This window comes from Aristolochia californica, unplaced genomic scaffold (assembly GCF_029961685.1).
Source record: "Aristolochia californica isolate CCGP_79_NKW_82.1479 unplaced genomic scaffold, dmAriCali1.0.hap1 SCAF_3, whole genome shotgun sequence".
Classification (NCBI taxonomy): Eukaryota; Viridiplantae; Streptophyta; class Magnoliopsida; order Piperales; family Aristolochiaceae; genus Aristolochia; species Aristolochia californica.
This window is the reverse complement of record NW_027181992.1, coordinates 2778847-2800325: the sequence shown is the minus strand read 5'-3', so window position 1 is coordinate 2800325 and position 21479 is coordinate 2778847. Positions and strand designations below refer to the sequence as shown.

The following is a 21479-nucleotide window of genomic DNA, read 5'->3' as shown; positions in this document are numbered from 1 at the left end:
CTATGTTTTTCCAATGAAGACATCTGGCTTCTCCATCATGAATAGATTTTTAACAAATTTAAGTTAATTAGAGCTTCGAAAAACTTAGCTACCAAGTGAGATTTTAACTACATACAAACGGACAGTGAAGGACCACAAAAACTAAAAATTGAGTGAATCCCCTTCGTTTATCTTCCATTTCAATTTTGAGGTTTATCTGATAATTGAGTGAATTCTTGGCCATCATGATGTCAAGAAGATGCTCCATTTTCTTCTCTAATCTCCTTTCGAACTTGTTTTTCTCTTGTTGATGCTATCTTCTCTTGTTCTATAGGATATGTCGGAAACAATTATAATCTTCTATACATAAGGTGGAAGTTTATCTTTTAAATCTTTTTGTTACATTAATTATTGTTGATTTAAGGATTCTATACTATCAAAATCAAGAAGGAGAAGAAAAGAAGAAGAGGAAAGAAGTGAGAAAGTTTTAGAGAGAAAGACATAAAATAAGGGTTGTCGATTATGTTTAAACCATCTCCCTTAAACTTTATTTATAGATGTCAAAAGTGCATAAATTACAAACCTTGACCTGGGTAGGAGTGAAGAAGAGACAAAAAAATATAAAATATTTACAATAATGATACCTAAGTAGCTTAGCATGTCCATGTCTTTCAATAATTTTTGTTAAAACTAGTTGCGCTAAAACCTGGAGGCTATAGAGAAGGCGCAACAAGTAGGGGTGGCTTCGAACCGAGCCGGTTCTCGAGCCGACTCGATTCGGCTCGGTTCAATTCGTCATTTATCGAGCTCGAGCACCGAAATCGGCTCGTTTACCTTAACGAGCCGAGCTCGACCGAAGCTAGGTTCGGTTCGTTGGCTCGCAAGCCGGCTCGAAATGAGTCGGATCAGTATGAATCGGTAACGAGATCGTGAGCGAGCGGGGGAGCGAGAGCGAGAGCAAGGGGGGGGAAAATTTTTCCTCCCCCCTCGTCACCGCCAACCCCTCCCATCGGTTGTTGTCGCTGCCTCTACTGCCGTCATAGTTGTTCGCCCGCGTCTATACCACCGTCACAGCTGCTTGCCGGCCGCCTCTGTGGCCATTCGTTCGATTTCTTCCTCTCCTCGCCGTCGCCGTCGCTTCCGTCACCGCCGACTCCGTCATGGTCGTCATCCCCTATAATAGGTCCTCCCCGGCGTCGTAACCCCCTTCCCTCCGCGTCGTCTCGGCGGAAAACCAGAAGAGGGGAGAAATAATCTCCCCCTTCCTCGCGAGAAGATGATCTCGCACGTGCGAGATCATAAAATAAAAAAATAAAAAAACTTTTTCCTCTGGAAAAAATTAAAAATAAATTTTATAGAAATAATTTTCTATAAACTATTAGTGTCTCATTTTTTTTAAATATTTTTTTAATTAAATTTTTTTATTAAAAATCATATAATTTTCTAAGTAAGATTTTTCGTACCAAGATGGGGTACAAAACTGTATAGAAAATTTTTGAATAAGTATTTAACAGTTGATGCTGTAATACTTTTAGCGTGAAGCAATTTTCATTGCAATTTTGTGTTTGATATTTTATTTAATTAAAAATTTATCGATAAGTATAATAATATATTAGATTGATTATTAATTTTTATTTATTTCCCTAGAAGAGACAATAAAAGGTCCATTTAACTTTCCTAAGAAAATTTAAAATATTACATGTAATTTTCTAATAATTCACTAATAGTAATAAGATTTTATTTAAAGGTTTTTTTGGGAATATGTATCATAGGAAAAATATTTTTAGTTTTTCCTAGAATATAAATTTTTATCTAGGGGCACTAAGGAGGCCATAATAAATTATGGCCAGATTCAAAAATTACAAAACAAGCTAGACAACAATTGGAGTAAAAAATATTAATATTGGTGCATTTTAATCTATTATTGAAATTTAATCCTGAACCTCTCCTATCATTATATTTTTTAAAAATGTATGCATAATTTTATATATAATTTATTCAAAGCCACCCCTACGTGCGAGATCATAAACAAGAAAAAAAAAAACTCTTTGTCCCTTCCTCATGGCTCTTAAATAAATTGAAAAGATATTTTAGTAGAAATACGTTTCTAGAGACTACTAGTGGTTTTTTCAATAAATGTTGAAAAGACATTTTTAATAGAAATATAGGGACCATTAGTGCCTCATATTTTTTCAAAATATTTTTCTAATTATAAATTCTTTTTAAAAAATCAGATAATTTTTTAATTAAGATTTTCTTGCCAAGATGGGTTAGAAAACCATATAGAAAATTTTTGAATAAGTATTTTACAGTTGATGATATAATACTTTGAGCATGAGGCAATTTTCATAGCAATTTTGTGTTTGACATTTTATGTGATTAAAAACTTATCGATAAATATAATAATATATTAGATTAATTATTAATTTTTATTTATTTCCTTAGAAAAGGCAATAAAAGGTCCATTTAACTTTCCTAAGAAAAATTTAAAATATTTCTTGTAATTTTCTAGTAAGTCTGTAATAGTAATAGGATTTTATTTAAATGATTTATAGTTTTTATTTGGGTGATTGTAAATTGATAGTGATATTTTATTTAATTTTGTTGTGTTTGATTATTGTATGGAGTTTATTTATAATGTTATGCAGTGTATGGAGTGTTTAGATTATTTTATGGAGTGTATAAACAATTTCATGAAGTGTTTATGGATTGTATAGACAATTTTATGAAGTGTTTAGGCAGGTATTATGTATATTGATTATGCCCAATTTTAAGTAGAGGTCATGCCGAATTTTATACAAGTATTATATATATAGATTATGCTCAATTTTAAGTAGAGGTTATGCCCAATCTTATACACATATTATATATATAAGTTATACACATATTATATATATATAAGTTATGCCCAATTTTATGTAGAGGTCATACCCAATTTTATGTAAAATGTATGCATGATTTTATATACATTTTATTCGATATATATTTTTTAAAAATTTTTAAATGTATGTTGAGGCTCGAGCTCGGCTCGAACTCGTTGGGCTCGAGCTCGATAATAATTTTAGGCGCGAGACGAGGCTCCGCTCGAAATATTTAAATCAAGCTCGACTCAAATTCGGGCTCGGCTCGGCTCGATGCCACCCCTAGCAACAAGTATATAAGAGGATAAGGATCGGCAAAAAAATAAATATCTCAACACTCCCCCGCATGGGGAAATCCATGAAATTCGGGGCCCGTAGAAATCGACGGGAGCGAGATTTGAACTTGGGCCGACCAACTTCGATTCTATATTGAAATCAGTTGCGCTAAAACCTCAAGGCATTAGAGAAGGTGCAACATGTATATATAAGAGGATAAAGACCGTCTCGATATAAATATCTCAACACTCCCTAGCATAGGAAAATCCGTGAAATTCGGGGGCTCGTTGAAATCGACGGGATCTGGATTCAAACTCGGGACCGACCTGCTTTGATACCATGTTGAAACTAGTTGCTATAAATTCTTGAGGTTATAGAGAAGGCGCAACAGGTATATAAGAGGATAAGGACCGGCCCGATATAAATATCTCAACAATTTTCACCTCAAATTGTATTATATTTTTAATACAAGATTAAGTTCCATTCACTTCTTTAAAATATATTAACTCTTAAAGTACAAATTTACCCTTTCTATTCTATGCCAAAAGAAGGAAGAGAACCCTCCTTTCTCCAAAAGGGTCCATCACCACTATCACACTCTTTTTTATTTAATCAATAGTTTAATGAAAATTAAGTTTAGTAAATAAATATTTTCCTTAGATTTTTTGTACTATTCCTTTAATTAAAAAATGCCATATTTAAAACACAACAACTTAGATGTATTAAAAAAAATTCCATTTAAAAAATCTTATCATCAAGACTCACAATTGAGAAACATTTTAAATATTTCCATTAATTTAATCTACCAATTAATTCATATTTATTTACATTAATCATTTATTCTTATTTTATTTTTTAATTGACGTGGCACCCCATCTCTTGTAATAAACGTTTGCATTGAATTTTAAGATAATAATAATGCCTTTGCATTATTAATTTATCCCAGGAACCAAAACGGTCAACTTGGACCGTGGGCCCACCACATCTTGCGTAGCAACGACATCTCTCTGTCCTTCATTCGGTCAAATCTAGTAAACAGTTTTGGCAAACTATGGACTCCAAAGTCGGATCCAGGCAAAACCGTGGGCAGCTTTTTTTTTTTTGCTTTTTGCAGTCGGAAACCAAAACCGGCGACTCCGCTATCTGTTTACCTGATTCCTCATCCGATCTTCTTCTTCCGCCATTGCCATCATTCTTTTAACTCTCAGCTCAAAGAAGGAGAACGAAGCTCAGATTCCAGCTGTGTGAAATAGACAGGAGCGAAATCAAAACTTGTTCTCGTATTTTTGTGTCTCAAAGCGCGCTTTTGCGGGTGGCTGCAATCCGCATTACCGGATTAAGTTTTGTTTCCGTTGCGTTCTTTATTTATAGTTTCGCTCCGAATCAGAGAAGGTAAGGGTTTTCTTTCCTTTGTTTAATTTCGATGGAAGCGAACGGGGTGGCGGGGGGGATGATCCCGGGGATAGGAGGGGGAATGCTGGGACTGGACGTGCCTATGCATCAGAGTCAGCATCATGGACATCAACCACAGATGATCCCTTTTGCATCCTCCGACCGTCATTCGCAGCAGCCGCAGAAGCAGCACGGATATGGGTACAACGCGAAGGGGAAAGCGGGACCGGGCGCGGCTTTGAGCGACGAGGAGGAGCAGGTTTTTGGGGACGAAGCTGTGGCCGGCGACGGCAGCGGAAAACGAGTGTCGCCGTGGCAGCGGATGAAGTGGACAGACAGCATGGTGAGGCTTTTGATCATGGTGGTGTACTACGTGGGCGGCGACGACGGGAGCGGCGGCGGATGTGAGGGGGCCGACAAGAAGAAGGGCGGCGGCGGTGGTGGGTTGTTGCAGAAGAAAGGGAAGTGGAAATCGGTGTCGAGGGCGATGATGGAGAAGGGGTTTTACGTGTCTCCGCAGCAATGCGAGGATAAGTTCAACGATCTGAATAAGAGGTACAAGAGAGTGAACGATATCCTCGGGAAGGGGACTGCGTGCCGGGTGGTCGAGAACCAGAGTCTGCTCGACACTTTTGACCACATCTCACCAAAGACGAAGGAGGAAGTTCGGAAGCTCCTCAACTCCAAGCACCTCTTCTTCCGGGAGATGTGTGCTTACCACAGCAGCTGCGCCAACAACAGCGCCGCAGCCGCTCACCAGTCCGAATCGGTAGGCGCCACCCTTGATTCCTCCTTGCAGCATCAACAGCCGCCACAGAGATGCTCCCACGAAGCAAAGGGGGAGAGGGATGTTGGGAAAGCAAGCGGTGGGCATCACTACGAGGAAGACGAGGGGGCTGACGTCGCGGCAGGGGAAGACGACGACGAAGAAGACGAAGACGAAGACGAAGACGACGACGACGACGACGAGTACGACGATGACATGGAAGAAGAAACGGAACACGGGCATCGGGGGGACGAGAAGGGTGGCAGAAAAGGACTCATGAAGAGGAGGCGAAGCCCATTGGAGCAGTCCTCGTCATCGTCCCCAGTTCAGCAACTTAGAAGCGAACTGATGAGGGTGGCGGAGGACGGAGCGAAGAGTTTGTGGGAGCAGAAGGATTGGATAAGGAAACGGGCGGTGGAGCTGGAAGAGCAGCGAGCGAGTTACCAGTTGGAGGCGCTGGAGCTGGAGAAACAAAGGTTCAAGTGGCTGAAATTCAGCGGCAAGAAGGAGAGGGAGCTCGAGAGGCTGAAACTCGTCAACGAGCGCCGCCGCCTGGAGAACGACCGCATGGTCCTCCTCCTCCGCCACAAGGACCTCGAGCTCGAGCACCGCGCTAAGAGGCCCGAACCCTCCTCCCTCACCGGCGGCAATTGATCTTCATCCATCCAATCCGAGACCTCCACGCCCCATCAGATTGGTTTTTGTACAGCTTTTGTGCTCAATCTCTCAATCTCAATTTTCGACTTCACCGATCTCCTATGCTTAATTTTACGCTACAGTTTTGGGTTTTCCATGTCAGAACAAAAAGGGGAAAGGCGTTGAGATTCACAGTTGCAGCCACCCAGTGCGTCTCCAATAAAAAATTGCAAATACTATCACTAAATACACGAATGTCTAATCTTATCTTATCTAACATCTGAACTGCGACTGGTTTTTAGTCTTTGTTTCTCAGTTTTGATAGAAGAAAACGAGGTTAATTAAATGTCACCAAATGGCTTTTCGATCAACCCTCTGTTGCATTCAACTTTCTATTATAATAATATAATTATTGTTTTTATAACTTAAAACCTCTAAATTTGCCACTCCATTCGTGAGTAGAACAGAGTGACGATGATGATGACCACTGCTCCATTCGCTGCTCCATTCGTGAGTAGAACAGAGTCAGCGCAGTGCCGTCTCTACGAGTTCGCCAAGACGGCTTTGATAAAGATATTTGCCACTCCGTATGCTGCCGGGTGCGATTTTTACTGCGGAGGCGGAGTAGACACTGACAAGTGGAGCGACGCCCAAATCGGTCATTATATTGGAATCGGTTTCTGTTTCTCTTTCTGCCTCATGGTTCAAAGTGTTTGACGTATTTGTGATGAATTTGACAGATGGGTGTAGACGCTTCTTCGTCCGTGATTACCGAAGCTAGAGAGTTGTGGGAGAGTCAGACGAAGCCTTACACCGCTGAGTTCTTCGAGCTCGACCCTTGTACAGGTGAGTGATGTTTTCTCTCGCTATCAAACGGCAAACTGTAATTTAGTTGTGACTTTGATTAATCACAGGAAGGCGCATTCGGGTTGTCATTTTCTCTAAAAAATCAAATTTCAAGATTAGTTGCCTTGTTGACGACTAAAGGCAATGCTTCAGGTTTACAGCAACCCGATCAAGTATGATCAACTTCTGGTCTTGTCATCTATTTTGGTTTAGAATAAAATTGGAGGAAGAGGAAGAATTTAAACACTATAGAGATGCTCATATGTTATATTCTTGTTTACGATGATTGTAGCTTCACTTTTAACTTCTACCTTGGATAGATGGTTTTCCTGTCTGCAAGTTAGTTAAAGAAACTGATCGTTCTTGTTTATACTCGAGCGTTCAGTTCAACCAGCTCTTCTATGTCATGAATATATTCTCTCGGTTATTCTTTGAAGTTAGACAACCAGGTGAACATTTACCCCGGAAGACTCGGGAGAATCAGAAATCAAGACAATGTGAGAAAAAGTCGAAAGAGGTGACACCTTCAAAATTGGCCCAATTTTAACTACTGCACCTAAGAAGATATTTGGTCATTTTCCAGTAAATGGGAATTAAGTCTTGGAAAATCTGTTTACTCACCATGAAACATTCTCCTGGTTGACCAACCCCCACTGGGTGCACATCTGTTTTTTGTAGTTTGGAGATGACCTTGGTGGGCAATTCTGTGTTGGCAGGAAACCTAGAAGCCTATTTCAAGACAAAGGCATTCCAGTTGATATTAGTCTTTCCATCTTGCCCTCTTGAATTCTTATTTGCCATTTGTTTGATTAGTAACCCACAGAGGATAAAATGTGTTTGCAGTTATGTACTGAAACCAAGGAAAGAGCAAGTAGTCTTTTTCAAAATGTTGCAACTTTCTTGAAAGCTGGGGGCTACTTTTTTGGTATTACTCCTGATTCGTCTACAATATGGCACCGCTACTACTTATTTCTGTTCTGTTTGGGGCTATCCAACTTATGCTTATTTTGTTATATACTTTTTAGTCACCAATTCCACATATCAGGCATGCTTCGCTTTCAAGCATTAAAAGATAGTTTCTTTGCCAGTTAAGTATGTTCTGTTGCTTCATCACATTTGACTTCATGAAGCACTGAAGAGGAATCCTGCTTAGTTGCTGAAAAATTAGGTTAAAATAGGCGAGACATCAAAGCTTGAGCACTTCGGATAATATTCATTAGCACTGAAGAGAATTAGATAATACATGACCAAGAGGGGTCCATGTAAATCACTTTTGTGGCTTATCACAACTTATATATATGTGGTAGCTAAGCTAGCCATATGAAGTTCACATATGAGTGCCATGAGATTTTGTGGTTTATGCTTGGATTCTAGATTTTGTGGTTTATGCTTGGTTTTCTAGCCATAGAAGTTGCTTCTGAGTCTTACAACTTGGTTCATTTTCCAAGCTTGATCAGGTTAAGCATCCACTTGTCTTGTTAGTTTTTAAGCTTCTTTTGTCAAGATGAACTTCACATAGCTTTTTGAGCATGCACTATCTCAATGCAAAACTAAATCAGGTTGGCTAGAGAAGCTGGTCTGGACTATGTTGAAGTTCAGAACTTGACTGAATTCTATGAAGATAACAGGTAATTCTGTTGGCATTGCATAGATCCTTTAATTTTTAGAAAGAGGCTTATCACAGAAGTAGTTCATTTGTACAAAGTCTCTTGCACTGTACTTCTTTTTTCTTTGCCCGGGATGATCATTATACTCTTACCGGTCAAGTTATGCTTTCATCAACAAATTCTCTATTGAACTGAAAGTTGTTTATAACTGTGTCCATAGAGCACAATGTGCAGGTTTACTTCACAGTTTTGGTCCAAGTCTCATAGATCCCCGTGGAGAGCTCCTTGCTCGATCTTTCAATATCCTTAGGTGATTTTTCCTCTACCTAGGTTGCATTATATTGAGTTATTTGCTGATCTTGGTTAAAACTAATCATTAGTTCTTTCCGACAGGTTTATATAGTACCTTCATATTTCAAAAGCCAGAACCTGATTTTGTTCCTCCAAGTTCTACTCCTCCCCCAATGCAGAAGATGTCAGTGTATTTTTCATAATCATCATCTTCCTGCGGTGGATTCAGGGAAAGGAATTTTGGGTTCAGGACTGCAGACCAGAGATTTCCAGATTTCTTCTAAGCTGGCACACTCTTCACATAGCTTGTAAATTTGAAAACTGGGCTTCAGCTGAAAATTTCATGTCTATGGCTACAGTACGCTATAACTCTATATTAGGTGATCACTTGCAGGAAATTGTAGGTCTGAACCTTCTGAAAAAAGTTTCAGAATCTCTGGTAGATGTTCGTATATACAGTATGACCCCATTTCAACTGAGGAATCTATTAGCTTTCCAGGATGATATCCATATTCTGTCATTGGAAAAAGTCAGAAATATTGAACCAGAAATTCCATTGGAGAGCACAGGTGGAAGCTTGACTTACATTGGTTTATCAAAAAAACATCTTACTTCAAAAATTAATATTAAAAACTAATGTTACTTGGAGGCAATAGAGGCCAGGCCGCGTCAGAATACTTAGAAAACCATTGTCTCCTCAAAATATTTTTTGAGACTGTTAGCATTTAGTCGATTTATAATTTATATTCGGTAAACGTTGCCAAAAGAAAAAAACAAAACACAAAGAAAGCACGCCCGGTGGGACTCGAACCCACAATCGCCTGATTAGAAGTCAGACGCCTTATCCATTAGGCCACGGGCGCGATATATGAAGTCTGATACAGCCAGATTACTCTATCCCACTATCGAGTATTGATTCCTATTTATCGTGCTCTAGCTGATGCTTTGGGGAAGAAGCAGAAGCAGCATACGGAAGAAACTTTAATTTCTCCGCCCATCTTCTCCTCCCATGTATGTGGAAAGCTTTTTGGGAGGAGAAGTGAGATGGGCGAACGTGAAACAGACGTTGTGATTAGTGGGATCCAGTGCTCGTTTCAAAATAGGTACACGGATGGATTTATCTTGGTTGCCCGCCTTTCTTCTGGGGGCGGGTTGCTTTGCTCTTGGCTACTTGATCGCGAATCGTCGTTTCCAATTTCCCTCCCTTACGGCCGCCAGCGACGAAGCCGTCGACTGAAAGAAGAATAAGAAGCAGCAGCAGCAGCCAACGCAGTCTCTGGAGATCGAAAAACTCGCAGACATTCTCGAAGACTTCAAAATGGTCAGCTTTGTACTCTTATTCCTTTGATTTCGGTTGGACTGGCGTTTGTTGCTGAAGATTCCCAGAATCGTCACCGGACTCACGCTTCCTCTTTTCTGTTTCTTTTGTAGGTTTTGGTTGTGAGGAATGATCTGAAGATGGGAAAGGGAAAGATTTCTGCTCAATGCAGGTTAGTTTTATTAAATTCGTCAATTTCGGTGGTTTTCATTCCTTTTTGTGCGAATGTTGTCCGCTTTCTTTCTTGGACACGGTGGTTAATATTGAATCAAAGAGTTCTGCCATTATCTCGTCAAAGGAGTGATATTAAGCTTGCCGAGGGTAAAACCAAAATCTTGAATATCTTAATCGTAGCCTTCCTGGACGAGATAAGTTTTATTGCTTTCATAAAGACGGTTTCTTCATAAGTGGACTCCTAAAGTTGCTGTTGTCCTCGTGAATTAGCCATCCAACGGGTTAGGAAATTTGATTATAACTTTTAAGTTATATTTTTTTCTACAAGGTGTCCAAAGTTGTAGTAATCAAGGCAACCATAACAGCAGCGTTTTGATTGCCATTTCAGTAATTTGAGTACTGCAGAAGAGTAAGGTACAACACTCTTGGTTTCAGTTATCATTGCTCATGTTTGCAAGTGAAGGCTGTAGACTGAACGTAGTCTTTATTGTGGTCCTCATAACATGTGCTACTTTTCGTTAGGAAAAAGATTAAAAGATAATTTTGACGCCCTACCGCTGACAATCTCTTGAAACTCCTGAACCATGCAGCTTAATTGGCATGAAGTAAAGATTTGACCCTTGTAAGATGGGGTTCTCTTTGAGAAATTGTGTTATTCTTTATTTTGCGATGCCATCCACATATGCTTATGCAAACAAGTTTTTGGATCCACAAAACAAACTCTTTTGATTTGTCATTCTGCTGTTGGTTTTGTGCACATGAGTGTTTGTGCATGCGTGTTCCTATGTGTCAATATTCTATTTTAGTTTTTTAAAAGCTCCTACTTTGGTTTACCTGTTGGTCTATTTGGCTTCAACATAATCCTCTTGTACTTTTCAATTCGAATTGACTGACATCTCTTATCCTTGCTACCATTTGGTTGCTAGTCATGCAACTTTAGGTTTATACAAAAAGCTCTTTAAAAAGGCTCCAAAAACATTGAACAGGTGTGCTCTGCTACTTATTACATGTGATTGCATCTGAGCTTATCTTCCCCTCACTGTTTAGATCTTAAGTTGATTTCTGCATATTTTTTGGTTTCCACACTTGATAGATGGGAAATGTGTGGGCAAGTTAAGGTTGTTTTGAAAATTGAAAGCGATGAAGAAATGTTGGTTTTACAGGTAAGTCGTAAACATTGTGGCCTCATCATAACTCCATTTTTCTTTTATATTGAAAGTATTATGAATTACTTTGATGTTGCTGTCTCAAGCTGGACCTCCATGAGCTATAATGGTTATCAAGCTCCAAGCTACCAAAAGTTTAGCTTATTATCTTAGCCGCTAAATAACAATAATCTGTCAACATTTTAATTAAAAAAATCAATAATCTCTTGCAAGCTGTTACAATAAATTTGTTATAGATAATGGCTTTGGTGCTCAATGTTCTCTCCTTTTCTGAATTTGAATCACATATGTGCACCCAATCTACCCAAGTACAAATTGAGCCAAGGCCTTACATTAATGAACCCTCCCTTGTGGTCACTGAGTCAGCACTCGGTCCACTTTTCTCTCTTTGACATCTGTGTTTTCCATTATGTTTGGTGTATTTCAACTAGATTATAGTTTTCTACGGTCATTTATCTCCTTCACTACACTATATTGCTACTTTGAGTTGTCACAGGAAAGAGCAAAGTCACTGAAGTTACCCACTCATATTACTATTGATGCTGGGAGAACACAAATTGCACCCAGTTAGCAACTCTTGAAACTCATGTTTTATTCATTCCATTATGCTGTCAATCTTTTGTTTGGTTATCTGATATAATGATGTCAACCTTAAATGGTTAATTTTCCCTTCTTTTCAGATTCGAGGACAGTAATGGCTATTCTTGGTGATTTAGTTTTAATTTCGTTTGTTTCTGTTTTAGGGTTATCTTAGTATGATTACAAGATATTCAGTATATATTTGTTCAAAGTCAAAGCTATATATGTGCTTGGAAAAAATTATCAATTACCATTGAAAGAAGTTGCTCAGTAGACTAGAGTTTTGTTCAACTTGATTGAAATATAAGAAAATACCTGATACTGCCCGTCAGAATGGTTCCGTCCGTCCACTCTTGTAGGCGGTAGTTTTCCGCACTTAACAGATCGGTCTTTTAGGTGTATTGGCTAGGCGTTGTCATGGTATCAGAGCTAGACACACCACGTCCCATGTTCGAATCCCGTGAGAAGCGGTCAAGAAGGGGCGGGGTGGGTGTCAGAGTGGTTCCGTCCGTCCACTCTTGTAGGCGGTAACTTTCCGCACTTAACAGATCGGTCTTTTAGGTGTATTGGCTAGCCACTGTCACTGCCACCTTCTTGATATGTGCACTATTGTTTTGTGAACCTTTAAATTGTGAGACAAAGATTGTTGTTTCTTACATTACTGAAGGATTCAGAGAGAGCTCCTGGAAAGGAACATTTGGTCCTGCTGAGGAGGTATTTAATCTTGGCAACAATCCATCAGATCATTTGGTTTGTTTTTTTCTCTTTTCTCTGATAGCCCTAGAAGATCATTTGTTGGTAGCATTAGAACTTTTAGACTGCCAATATCTCTCTGCAATATATAACTGTTCAGTAATGACTACTCAGTCTTTTCACTCTGCGGTTGTATGTTTTTCCACTTCATCAGCATTCTCTTTATGGCACTCTTTTTGTGTCTTAATGCACTGCAGTCCTTTGCCGATCTGATTGAATTGTAAAACCTGTGATGATTTTTTATCATGTAAGCTATACTGTTGGAAATATTATTTGAGGTGACATGATTGTTTTTTTATCTCTGTTTGTTTGCAGGACCTGCTGAGATGGTCGATGACGTTACAGGTGGGTTGAAGCTGTTGTAATATATTCAAGTCCAGCCCCTCTCATTGTGGAAAATCATGGCCTTGTTATGCTATAGGTGACATGAAAAACTCTTGGCAACCAACATAAGAGATTTTGCCAAAAATTTTACAAGATTAGAATGCCGAGGAACTGGTGTTCATTTTACTGGGTATTAGCATTTTTGTTTTCCATTATCTTTTGTGTCTTTCTAAATGACAAAGATAGCCTCTTTCTGGTGTATTTGTTAGAGTTGGATTCCTGATTTTGCACAGAGGGATTAAACCATTCAAACAATAACACTGAACTCTGGAATCCTGAATGCTTCAAATCATAACAAAAACTTTCGGTTTGTAATAGTTGTTGGCAACCGAAACATTGATTTTGTTATTAGTTGTTTCTTTCAAGGCAAGGATTGTTAGCATTTAAACTGTCAGCTATAACTCAGTATTATTAAAATTTCATTCAATTGTCAATTAAGCAATTGAATCCAGTTTGACAACTTTTCTCTGAGCTTGCCACAAATCATGTGTAATTAGATGCTTATGGACCTGTTCTTCGTTTGTTGGAGTTGATCTTCCATCCATTGTGAAGAACTGCAGCCTCTCCATCTCCATAAGAGAGAGAAAATAAAACTTTATGACCGGTAATGTTCTTGTGAAGCTTTGGTTATGCTTTGCTCCAGTTTCGTCTTACTGCAGTCAGGTTTTATAATACAATGCTAAAACTTCTATCAATTTTGAACATTGAGAGTTCTCCATATCAATGACATAAAAGTCAGATTAAAAAAGAGAAAAACAAAGAGAGAAGCGTTGAAAATGTGGAAATCAGGGCAACGGATTCAACAATCCACCCAAAAAATGTGTTTGAATATAGCTAATCATACGAAGATCCTTGAATTTGATGCATATCAACAACAAGATACAAGTATTGGTCGGTTCTTCTCCAAAAAATTAGTCAAGATGAATTTTTTAGTAGAAAATATTTTAAAATAATGATTTTAATTATTTTTAAATTATTTTTTATTTTAATATTTTAAACTACTCACTTTTATTTTTGTACTTTTGAAACCCTTGCCTTTGATTTAAAAAACCCCTACTTATTAAATGTAGAGAAATAAAAGGTCTGAAAACCTAGGGAACAAGCCCATGGGCTCTATTCGCCACCGAGTCGGGCCTCCGCCCTGCTACGTAGACCGCCCGACCGGCTCCGAAAGTCTGACACAAAACATTTCATCTCATCTGCACGCGTCCCTGGAAACTCTTGTTTTTTTCCTAATAATTATCGCCAGTCATTCCAAGCATTTTCTCTAGATCGATCACGATAGGCGTGAGATGATGGAACCCCCTCCTTTTCAGGTAGCCGCCCGCTGCGACGTCTGTAAATGCAGTTTTAACACTTTCAGAAGACGGGTAAGTCTCTGTGTTCCCGATGGAAGATCCTCTCCCTCTAGAATCCTTGTTTTTCATGAGGCTGCCCGGCTGTTTGTTCTATTCTCTATGGCTTTATTTTTCTGGATTTTTATCTATTAATTTGTCAAGATTTTAACGTGTTCCATAATTCTCTGCATGACTCGATCTGATACTAATGTAGTTTACGAAATAAATCTTTCAAGAACGTGCTGGTGCTTGGTTTCGACTATATTAAGTGTTTACTGGTTATTGGCAATTACAATTTCTACATGTTCTGTAATTTACTTGTAGCTACTTGTTTGTGCGGATCACCAGGTGCATGACCGATTAATGATCCAACAGGGAAATTGGATCAGGAAAATGTATCTTTACTTACTGGTTACCATCTTGTACTGTGTTTCTTTCCACCAGTCCATGGTAAAATTGCTCGTGACTTAACTGGGCGGCTGAGTTCGCGGATTTTTCTGAAGATATTGCTAAAAAATTATCAAAGTTAGTAATGGGAGCTAAGAAGATCATAAATCATCAGCTGGTTTTACCAGTTTCGATGAAAACAATCAATGCTTCCAATGGAATTCGAGCTGCCTTTCTGAATTAAGTTTGATTTAGGTTGCTTTTATTGAATTTGATTTCATAAATTACTATGGGATAGGGTCTGATGTCACAGATTGTCTTTTTTTTTCATGAGCTATATGTAGGGTAGGATACAAGAATAGCACAACATTAACTTTTTTTTTTTTGGAGTATTTGTGCTAATGATAATAGCTGTTAGATTAAAATTCAGCATTATTGCCAGGTAATATGGCCCTCTTTGTTTTAGGATTGGAGTAACACCAATGTGGTGTATGCTCTCTAAGAATCATATTGAGAAGAGTAGTCAGTTGTAAGCAAACATACATCCGACCTTTTTTGGCTTTGTTTGTCTAAGAAATGTAAACTCTTATGTGACTGCTAGTATTCTCACAAGAGAAGTTATATGTCTATAACTCGTATTTTTACCACTATGCTAAAAAAATCTTATTTTGGGAGATTTGCCTTCTTTCATGGATGTAATTACTGCTTTTTCGTTTTTATTATTTATTTATTCTTATTACTTTTGTATTATTTATTATTTGGGAATCTGGATTTTGTTCTGATTCTGAATTTGCTAATTTAGAATCTGTTTGCCTGTACTTTTTCCTGGTTGAGAATATCATTTGTCCTTCTTTTTGTATCAATAATACTCTTAAGCATTTAAAAGAAAAAGAAATTCTCCTTGTACGTTCACTGACTATATGGTCATGCATTGTTTTTGGGCCATGGCTCAACAGTGAGGAGCCTAACCTGAAAAACGAGGTCCTAGTTAAACTCAATAGTTGTAACTCTTCAAGAAAAGAAAGTGTCACGCTTTGTTTTTTCCGAAGTATGGATATTTTACAAAACAGACATTCAACTGGATGGGAGAACTAGACTCTCCAGTCAGTTGTTTCCATACACCAAACAGAACAACCAAGACATATAAGCCTGGGAATCTTGTACCTGCAGTTGAAGCATATTTTTAAACCAAAATTTTTTTAATCACGTTTATCAAATCTCCACATGGTTTCCAAGGTTATGAGAAATTTCAAGGTTTCCATATTCTGCTCTCCAAGGCTGCAAGTTTTAGTGATCAATTGTACATTTTCAAGGCTGTAACTTTCACTGCTCTGATTTATTTTTATTTTTTTCACTGATTTTTATCCTAAAAAACCTTGAAATTGTCTGAAAAATCACTTTACATATAAGGCTGCACTTCCATGACTGCTAATTTAAGTATCAAATGCAAATTTTTGGTCTTAAAGAAAAATCAAATGCAATTGTTAAGGCAAAAAACCTCTCCAGTCAATTATAGATTACTAAGGCTGTATGTCATATATATTTGAGAAATTATCCACCAGTCGTCGTGTCTTGGAGCCAATGTGTTAATGAACAGATAACATTTATTTATGTTATATTTATGCTTCAACAATTCAAAGTGATATGATTTTTCAGCCTACATTTTGATCTTTTGTGGAGTATGTTATTGACCATTTGCCATGAGGTTTTATTTCTTTTTGGTCTATATTTTTTTGCTAGAGTCGAAAATATCTGACACATTGATGTGGCTGGTATATGGTAGACAGAACATAGGAAAATGATCTGGGTAGCCAAGACCAAAGTGGTTAGGAGAAGGCTCTGATGATTGTAATGATTTCGTTGGCATACATATTACTTTTTCCAACTAGTAGCCACACAATTTCAGTTTAGGTTTTACTTTTAGCTTTGTTGTCTCATATCTTCTATTATATATAACCATTTTCTTGAAGATGCTCTTTTTTGTTACTAACTTGTGGTCAATCTGGCACTAGTTGTTCAAGTGTTTTCAAAATGTGATTATGGCTGAATGGGAAGGGGGAATCATGTTATGCTTTCTTAAAATGCTCGCATGCCACATTGCCTGCTTCACTTTTTTTTGATAAAGTCGTTGCCTGCTTCACTTTGATTTATGATTCAAGTATGAATGTGGTTCCCATATGTGGCAACATGATTTTTTTTGCTAAATTATAAAGCATAAATCCCATAGGGGCGCAAAAACACACAGCTTTTTAACCTTGTTGGGGTTACTGCCATAAAATTTTGGCTTAAGTTTCTGAATTGGCTTTCCTTTTTTCTTTGCAGCATCATTGCCGATGTTGTGGCAAGACTTTGTGCCATGAGCATTCATCAAATCAAATGGTAAGCTATAAATTCCTCTCTGGCAATCTCCCTGTTTTTAGTCATGTGAGCTTACACTAAACACTTTTTATCATCCTTAATGGCTGATCACTCTTTTTCAGGCCTTACCACAATATGGCATATACTCTAATGTTAGGGTTTGCATTGATTGTTTTAACAATCCCTCTAGGTATATCTCTTACTGATGCTCTCTTTTGAAGGTAACCTTTAAGATTTTTTTTCCTTACTAATTATTCATCTGTGATTGAATAGAAAATGAATAATTTTTTAAGAAGGTCATTGATTTCCTGAAAGTGTTTGAAATTAAAATGTTGAAAAGCTTCTTGAAGAATGTTTTTATGGTCACTTTGTTTTGATTTTTTTTCTTTTTTTTTTGAATGTTTTGTTTTGATTTTGTATTCCCGTTGTGTATTTGTTATTTCAGAGTTAATTCTAACCAAACTTTTGCTTTTAGATCTGCGAATAATGACAGCCAGATTTCTTCAGACAGTGTTGAGACTGTAACAAATAATTTTTCAAGTCTAGCTGTGAGTGAGGATGTTGATGTTCAATCGAAAGGACCTGCTGCCCCCGTCCCTGCAAATGTTCCTGAGTGCAATTGTGGGATGCCTTTATGCATTTGTGAAGCTCCAACTCCAACTACAGATCGATCTCCTCTGCAGGTATTCTGACTGAAATTGACATTGTCTCTTTGATTCCCTCTAAGCTTACTTCTTTCTATCAGTTGCAAAAACCTACGACTTCAACTGCTCAGCTGAATGCTAGACCAAAAAAGTCTACCAACACACAACAAACAGAAGGTCGTGCTGCCAAGAGTGTGAGTTCTGCTTCAAACAGCAAGCAGAGGTTTGTTTCATCTCCTGTCCCATGCATACGTTCCAGGGGATGCAGGATTGGAAGTCAGATGTTTGCATAGACATACATGTTCACAAGTTTTTTTTAAAAAATAAAATGTTCAAGGGCATGCTAGAATATACAACATCTGCTGTGAAGAGATTATGACTACAGAACGTCAAAAGCTTTTGCTGGTGACTTTACAACTTGTCCATACTGATACTTGCTGATGTGTGCTATGAAAGCTTCAGTTAGATTTGTATTTGTTACTTTTTAACTGATTTATTTTAAAAAACTTGGTCAGTTTATAAATACCAAATATTTGGTTAATGTATCTATTCATTCTGGCTCAATGATTCAAACATTGTCAATCTATGGTCACATCATCTATCTATTTGTAAACATATTATGCTTATCTGTTATTTAACCTATGAAATATAATTCTAATTTATTTATACTGAAGATTTGGACTTACTGTTTTATTAAAAGGCATCTCTTTATAGGCTTGGTATGTTATAGTTAAAGACTTGTTTGTTTCTTATATCGTTTTGGAAATTCCCTGTAGCCCCTTGGGAGTGGTTATGTATTATGTGCTGAATTCTATATTTGTTACTCATCTCTGTATTCTGAAATCTTTCTATCAATTAAAGCTCTTCATCATTTTTTTATTGAAAAATCCTTGAGAGGATGTTCTTTTCACATTCAGATTGAAATTCAAAAGACTAAAAAGTAATTTTAATGTCCCAGAAGAAATTTGTCCCTCTTTGAATATTTATAATGTGATGGTGTAAGTTTATAGGTATCTTTTTTTATTTTACAAATTAAAGTAAAATTTTATATGCTGCCTATGACTATTGTTTGTTGGAGTTATTCAGAAAATTGAACTTGAATATTACGCAAGCAAATGTAACTATTGTTAGGGCTTTTTTATTTCTCGAACTAGGGGAGGTTTTAGAGACAAAAAGTGCACCCTTAGTTGTGTTTAGAAGTGTCTTCAGATTCTCTAAACAAGAACTTATGAAGGTACTGAAAATGTGCCTGAATGTTGAACATCATTGCAAACGTTCAGTTTCTTTTACTGCTCTAATTGCTCTCATCAGAACTAGACTGTACTGGTTTGTTACATGGTTTTCTTGCCAATGAGAAGTACTTGACACTTTCAGCACTTACATACTAATTTCTGTTGAGGCTGAGTTGCTTGCCCTGCTGATGGCCCGGGACTCTGATAGTCATTCTTTTTCTGAGGCACTGATGGTTGAGGGTGATTCATTGTGTCATCAGTGGGCCTCCCATTGCTCCTCTCTGTTGTGGTGCCTTATGCAGCTCTTTGAAGGGATTCTCAACATTTTGGATGGATATCAATGACATGGACTTGTATACCAAGAGAAGCCAACTCCTTATATGTTGGAGGCTCTCGGTCAACAGCTTGTTGTTGGAGGCTCCATTGTTTTGCTTCATTGATGTTATTTTTTGGATATTAGTTTGTTTCACAAGCTTGTGTTTTTGTTTTCTGTATGGTTTGCTGGCTTTTCTTTTACTTTCCTGTTTAGATGCTTGTGAGTTCTCTTCTCCTCTCTTTAATAAACTTCTCATTTATATGTGAGAAATAAAGAGTCGTTGTACTGATGTGAAGAATTACTATGCAGTTCTTTTTTCAATCTCAGCCAAGCTACCAACGGTGCTTTGGTCAGTGGGGATTATGAAGTTAGTGGGGAGGTATAGATGCTTATGTGGAACTCCAATTGAAAGTTTGATTCATTGCTATATTGCACAATTATTCATGTGGAGTGACTTGCTTATATTTTCCTCTGAAGGGATTAAGAGAAGCCATTAAGAACCATGATGCTGCTGCTGTAAAAAAGCTTCTGAATGAGGTAGCCTGACATACTATTTTGAGTTTCTTACTTTTTTTTTTTTTTCTTTCTTCCTTCTTCTTCTTTTCAATTATTTATTTAAGGTATATTATCACTGGGTTCGTGACCATAAACTTCAAAAATTGGACAGGCAGTGGATGCAAACTACTGTGACAAGCAAGGGTTCTCCCTGCTACATTTGGTATGCCACATTCTTTATGAGTATGTCTTGATCGTTTCTATTTTCTGATAAACAAAGTTTGCTTTGCAGGCTGCTCTCTTTAATCAGACAGAAATAGCTTTTATTCTCATGGACCATGGGGCAAGGTCGGACTGTAAGAATGCACAAGGTAGTTTCCATCTTGATTTCCTTATAAATTGGTTCAATGACTGTGTCACGGTGCATAACTTAATCTTGTACATTAAGTTTAATTCTTGATTTCCCTTGTATGCTCTTCTACTTTTAAACCTGTTTGTATAGTTTGATGTCTTCTGTGGGATACATTATCTGTTGTTTATGATATGAATATTACTGATCAAAACTGGAAACTGGTTGAGCAGGAGAAACACCAATAGATTGTGCTCCTACCATGTTGCAGTATAAAATGCAAAAGAAGCTGGAAGCAGGTACGTAGCAGTTGTGTCCTTACTTTTCAACATGTCCATATTGGTGCACATTTATATACTGACTGGCAGTCTATTCTCAGCGATCAACCCCATTCTCTGTTCTGTGTATATAAAGACATATCTGTTAAGCTCTTGTACACACCCTGGGTTATATCATTTTCAGTTTTTATGCGTTTCGAGTTACTTGGACATGTCTGATTGGTAATTAATACGTGTGGGACCTCTTATGCCTTTTTGATTAAGAGTAAAAAAGAGTTAGAGAGAGAAAAAGGGTATTTTTCTCTGTTTGGTTGAAGAACGTAGGAGAGAAAAGAGCATATAAAATTGACTCTCTTTAGGAGCCATTCCTGTTTGGAGCCCACAGAAAGAGAAAATTATTGATGATATTAGAATGCAGTCACTCTTTTTCTTTTCAGTTCTCTTCCTCTTCTCTTTCTTCCTTTCTAACATCATCTTCTCTTATACAAAGGGAATGTCTTTTTCTTTTTCTTCAAGTTTCTCCTCAAATCCTAACCTTATTTATAAAGCTCCAAGATATATTTCTAGAATAATCATACACAAAAAGCTACAAAATATTTATAGTTATATATTAGAACATTCATTGGTCTTCAAGCTCTTTTCGGTATTTGAGGTGCCTAAGTATCTATACTTTCCGGTTTGAACCTCGCCATTCATTTTTTAAGGATGTTCTGCTAAATAGAAGGATCTTGTGATGAAAAATCATAAATTGAACTAGGGAATAAAAACAAATGGAATAGTAATCAAATACCTCAAGAGATAGAAAGAACTCTAATGGGAGGGTAAACTACCTCCCCTCTCGTGCCTCCACTGATTCAAAGAGTCGCTGCTTCATGTGCGTCGACTGCTCTGTCCTCGACCATCGTAACTAGTAACCTGTCCAATCCATTTCTACAGTAGGATCTCTCTTTCCGCCTCTCGGCTTTGTTTGTGTTCTTTCCCTCTCCAATGGAGACTTATATGCGGCTCCCTCTTCTCTGTTACCGTCTTCTTTATCCAGCCAAGTAACTTTTGCA

General features: G+C 37.7%; 2 protein-coding genes, 1 long non-coding RNA gene, 1 other non-coding gene and 1 pseudogene across 5 annotated transcripts; 4 read left to right on the top strand and 1 right to left on the bottom strand.

Annotated features, from left to right (window-relative positions):
- Nucleotides 1–4243: 4243 nt before the first annotated feature.
- LOC137959769 (uncharacterized) lies at nucleotides 4244–6052 on the top strand. Its single transcript, XM_068807116.1, has one exon. The coding sequence runs from the start codon at nucleotides 4540–4542 to the stop codon at nucleotides 5926–5928; it is 1389 nt and encodes a 462-aa protein (XP_068663217.1). The 5' UTR covers nucleotides 4244–4539; the 3' UTR covers nucleotides 5929–6052.
- Nucleotides 6053–8204: 2152 nt separating this feature from the next.
- LOC137960468 (uncharacterized) lies at nucleotides 8205–9124 on the top strand. The gene is made up of 3 exons (XR_011114172.1): nucleotides 8205–8384; nucleotides 8584–8673; nucleotides 8757–9124. It is a non-coding gene; the product is annotated as an uncharacterized lncRNA (long non-coding RNA).
- A 320-nt stretch (nucleotides 9125–9444) lies between these two features.
- On the bottom strand, nucleotides 9445–9517 carry TRNAR-UCU (transfer RNA arginine (anticodon UCU)). Its single transcript has one exon. It is a non-coding gene; the product is annotated as a tRNA-Arg (tRNA).
- Nucleotides 9518–9632: 115 nt separating this feature from the next.
- Nucleotides 9633–13411, top strand: LOC137959034 (uncharacterized; annotated as a pseudogene).
- Nucleotides 13412–14221: 810 nt separating this feature from the next.
- On the top strand, nucleotides 14222–20680 carry LOC137960040 (vacuolar protein sorting-associated protein 27). 2 transcript variants are annotated; one of them, XM_068807503.1, is made up of 10 exons: nucleotides 14222–14398; nucleotides 17075–17131; nucleotides 17233–17300; nucleotides 17586–17793; nucleotides 17856–17977; nucleotides 19612–19681; nucleotides 19780–19839; nucleotides 19970–20020; nucleotides 20090–20168; nucleotides 20380–20680. In XM_068807503.1, the coding sequence occupies exons 1-10, from the start codon at nucleotides 14321–14323 to the stop codon at nucleotides 20451–20453; spliced, it is 867 nt and encodes a 288-aa protein (XP_068663604.1). In that variant the 5' UTR covers nucleotides 14222–14320; the 3' UTR covers nucleotides 20454–20680. The 2 variants fall into 2 exon arrangements, with proteins under 2 accessions (XP_068663604.1, XP_068663605.1); XM_068807504.1 differs by lacking the exon at nucleotides 14222–14398 and adding an exon at nucleotides 14451–14469.
- The last annotated feature ends 799 nt before the right edge of the window (nucleotides 20681–21479 follow it).

Bases quoted from the DNA above. Each gene is read 5' to 3' on its own strand.
- LOC137959769 (XM_068807116.1), top strand. From the start codon at position 4,540: ATGGAAGCGAACGGGGTGGCGGGGGGGATGATCCCGGGGATAGGAGGG.
- LOC137960040 (XM_068807503.1), top strand. From the start codon at position 14,321: ATGATGGAACCCCCTCCTTTTCAGGTAGCCGCCCGCTGCGACGTCTGT. The intron at 17,978-19,611 runs GTTTGTTTCATC...ATTACTATGCAG, and splicing joins GCTTCAAACAGCAAGCAGAG to TTCTTTTTTCAATCTCAGCC. The intron at 19,682-19,779 runs GTATAGATGCTT...TTTCCTCTGAAG, and splicing joins ATTATGAAGTTAGTGGGGAG to GGATTAAGAGAAGCCATTAA.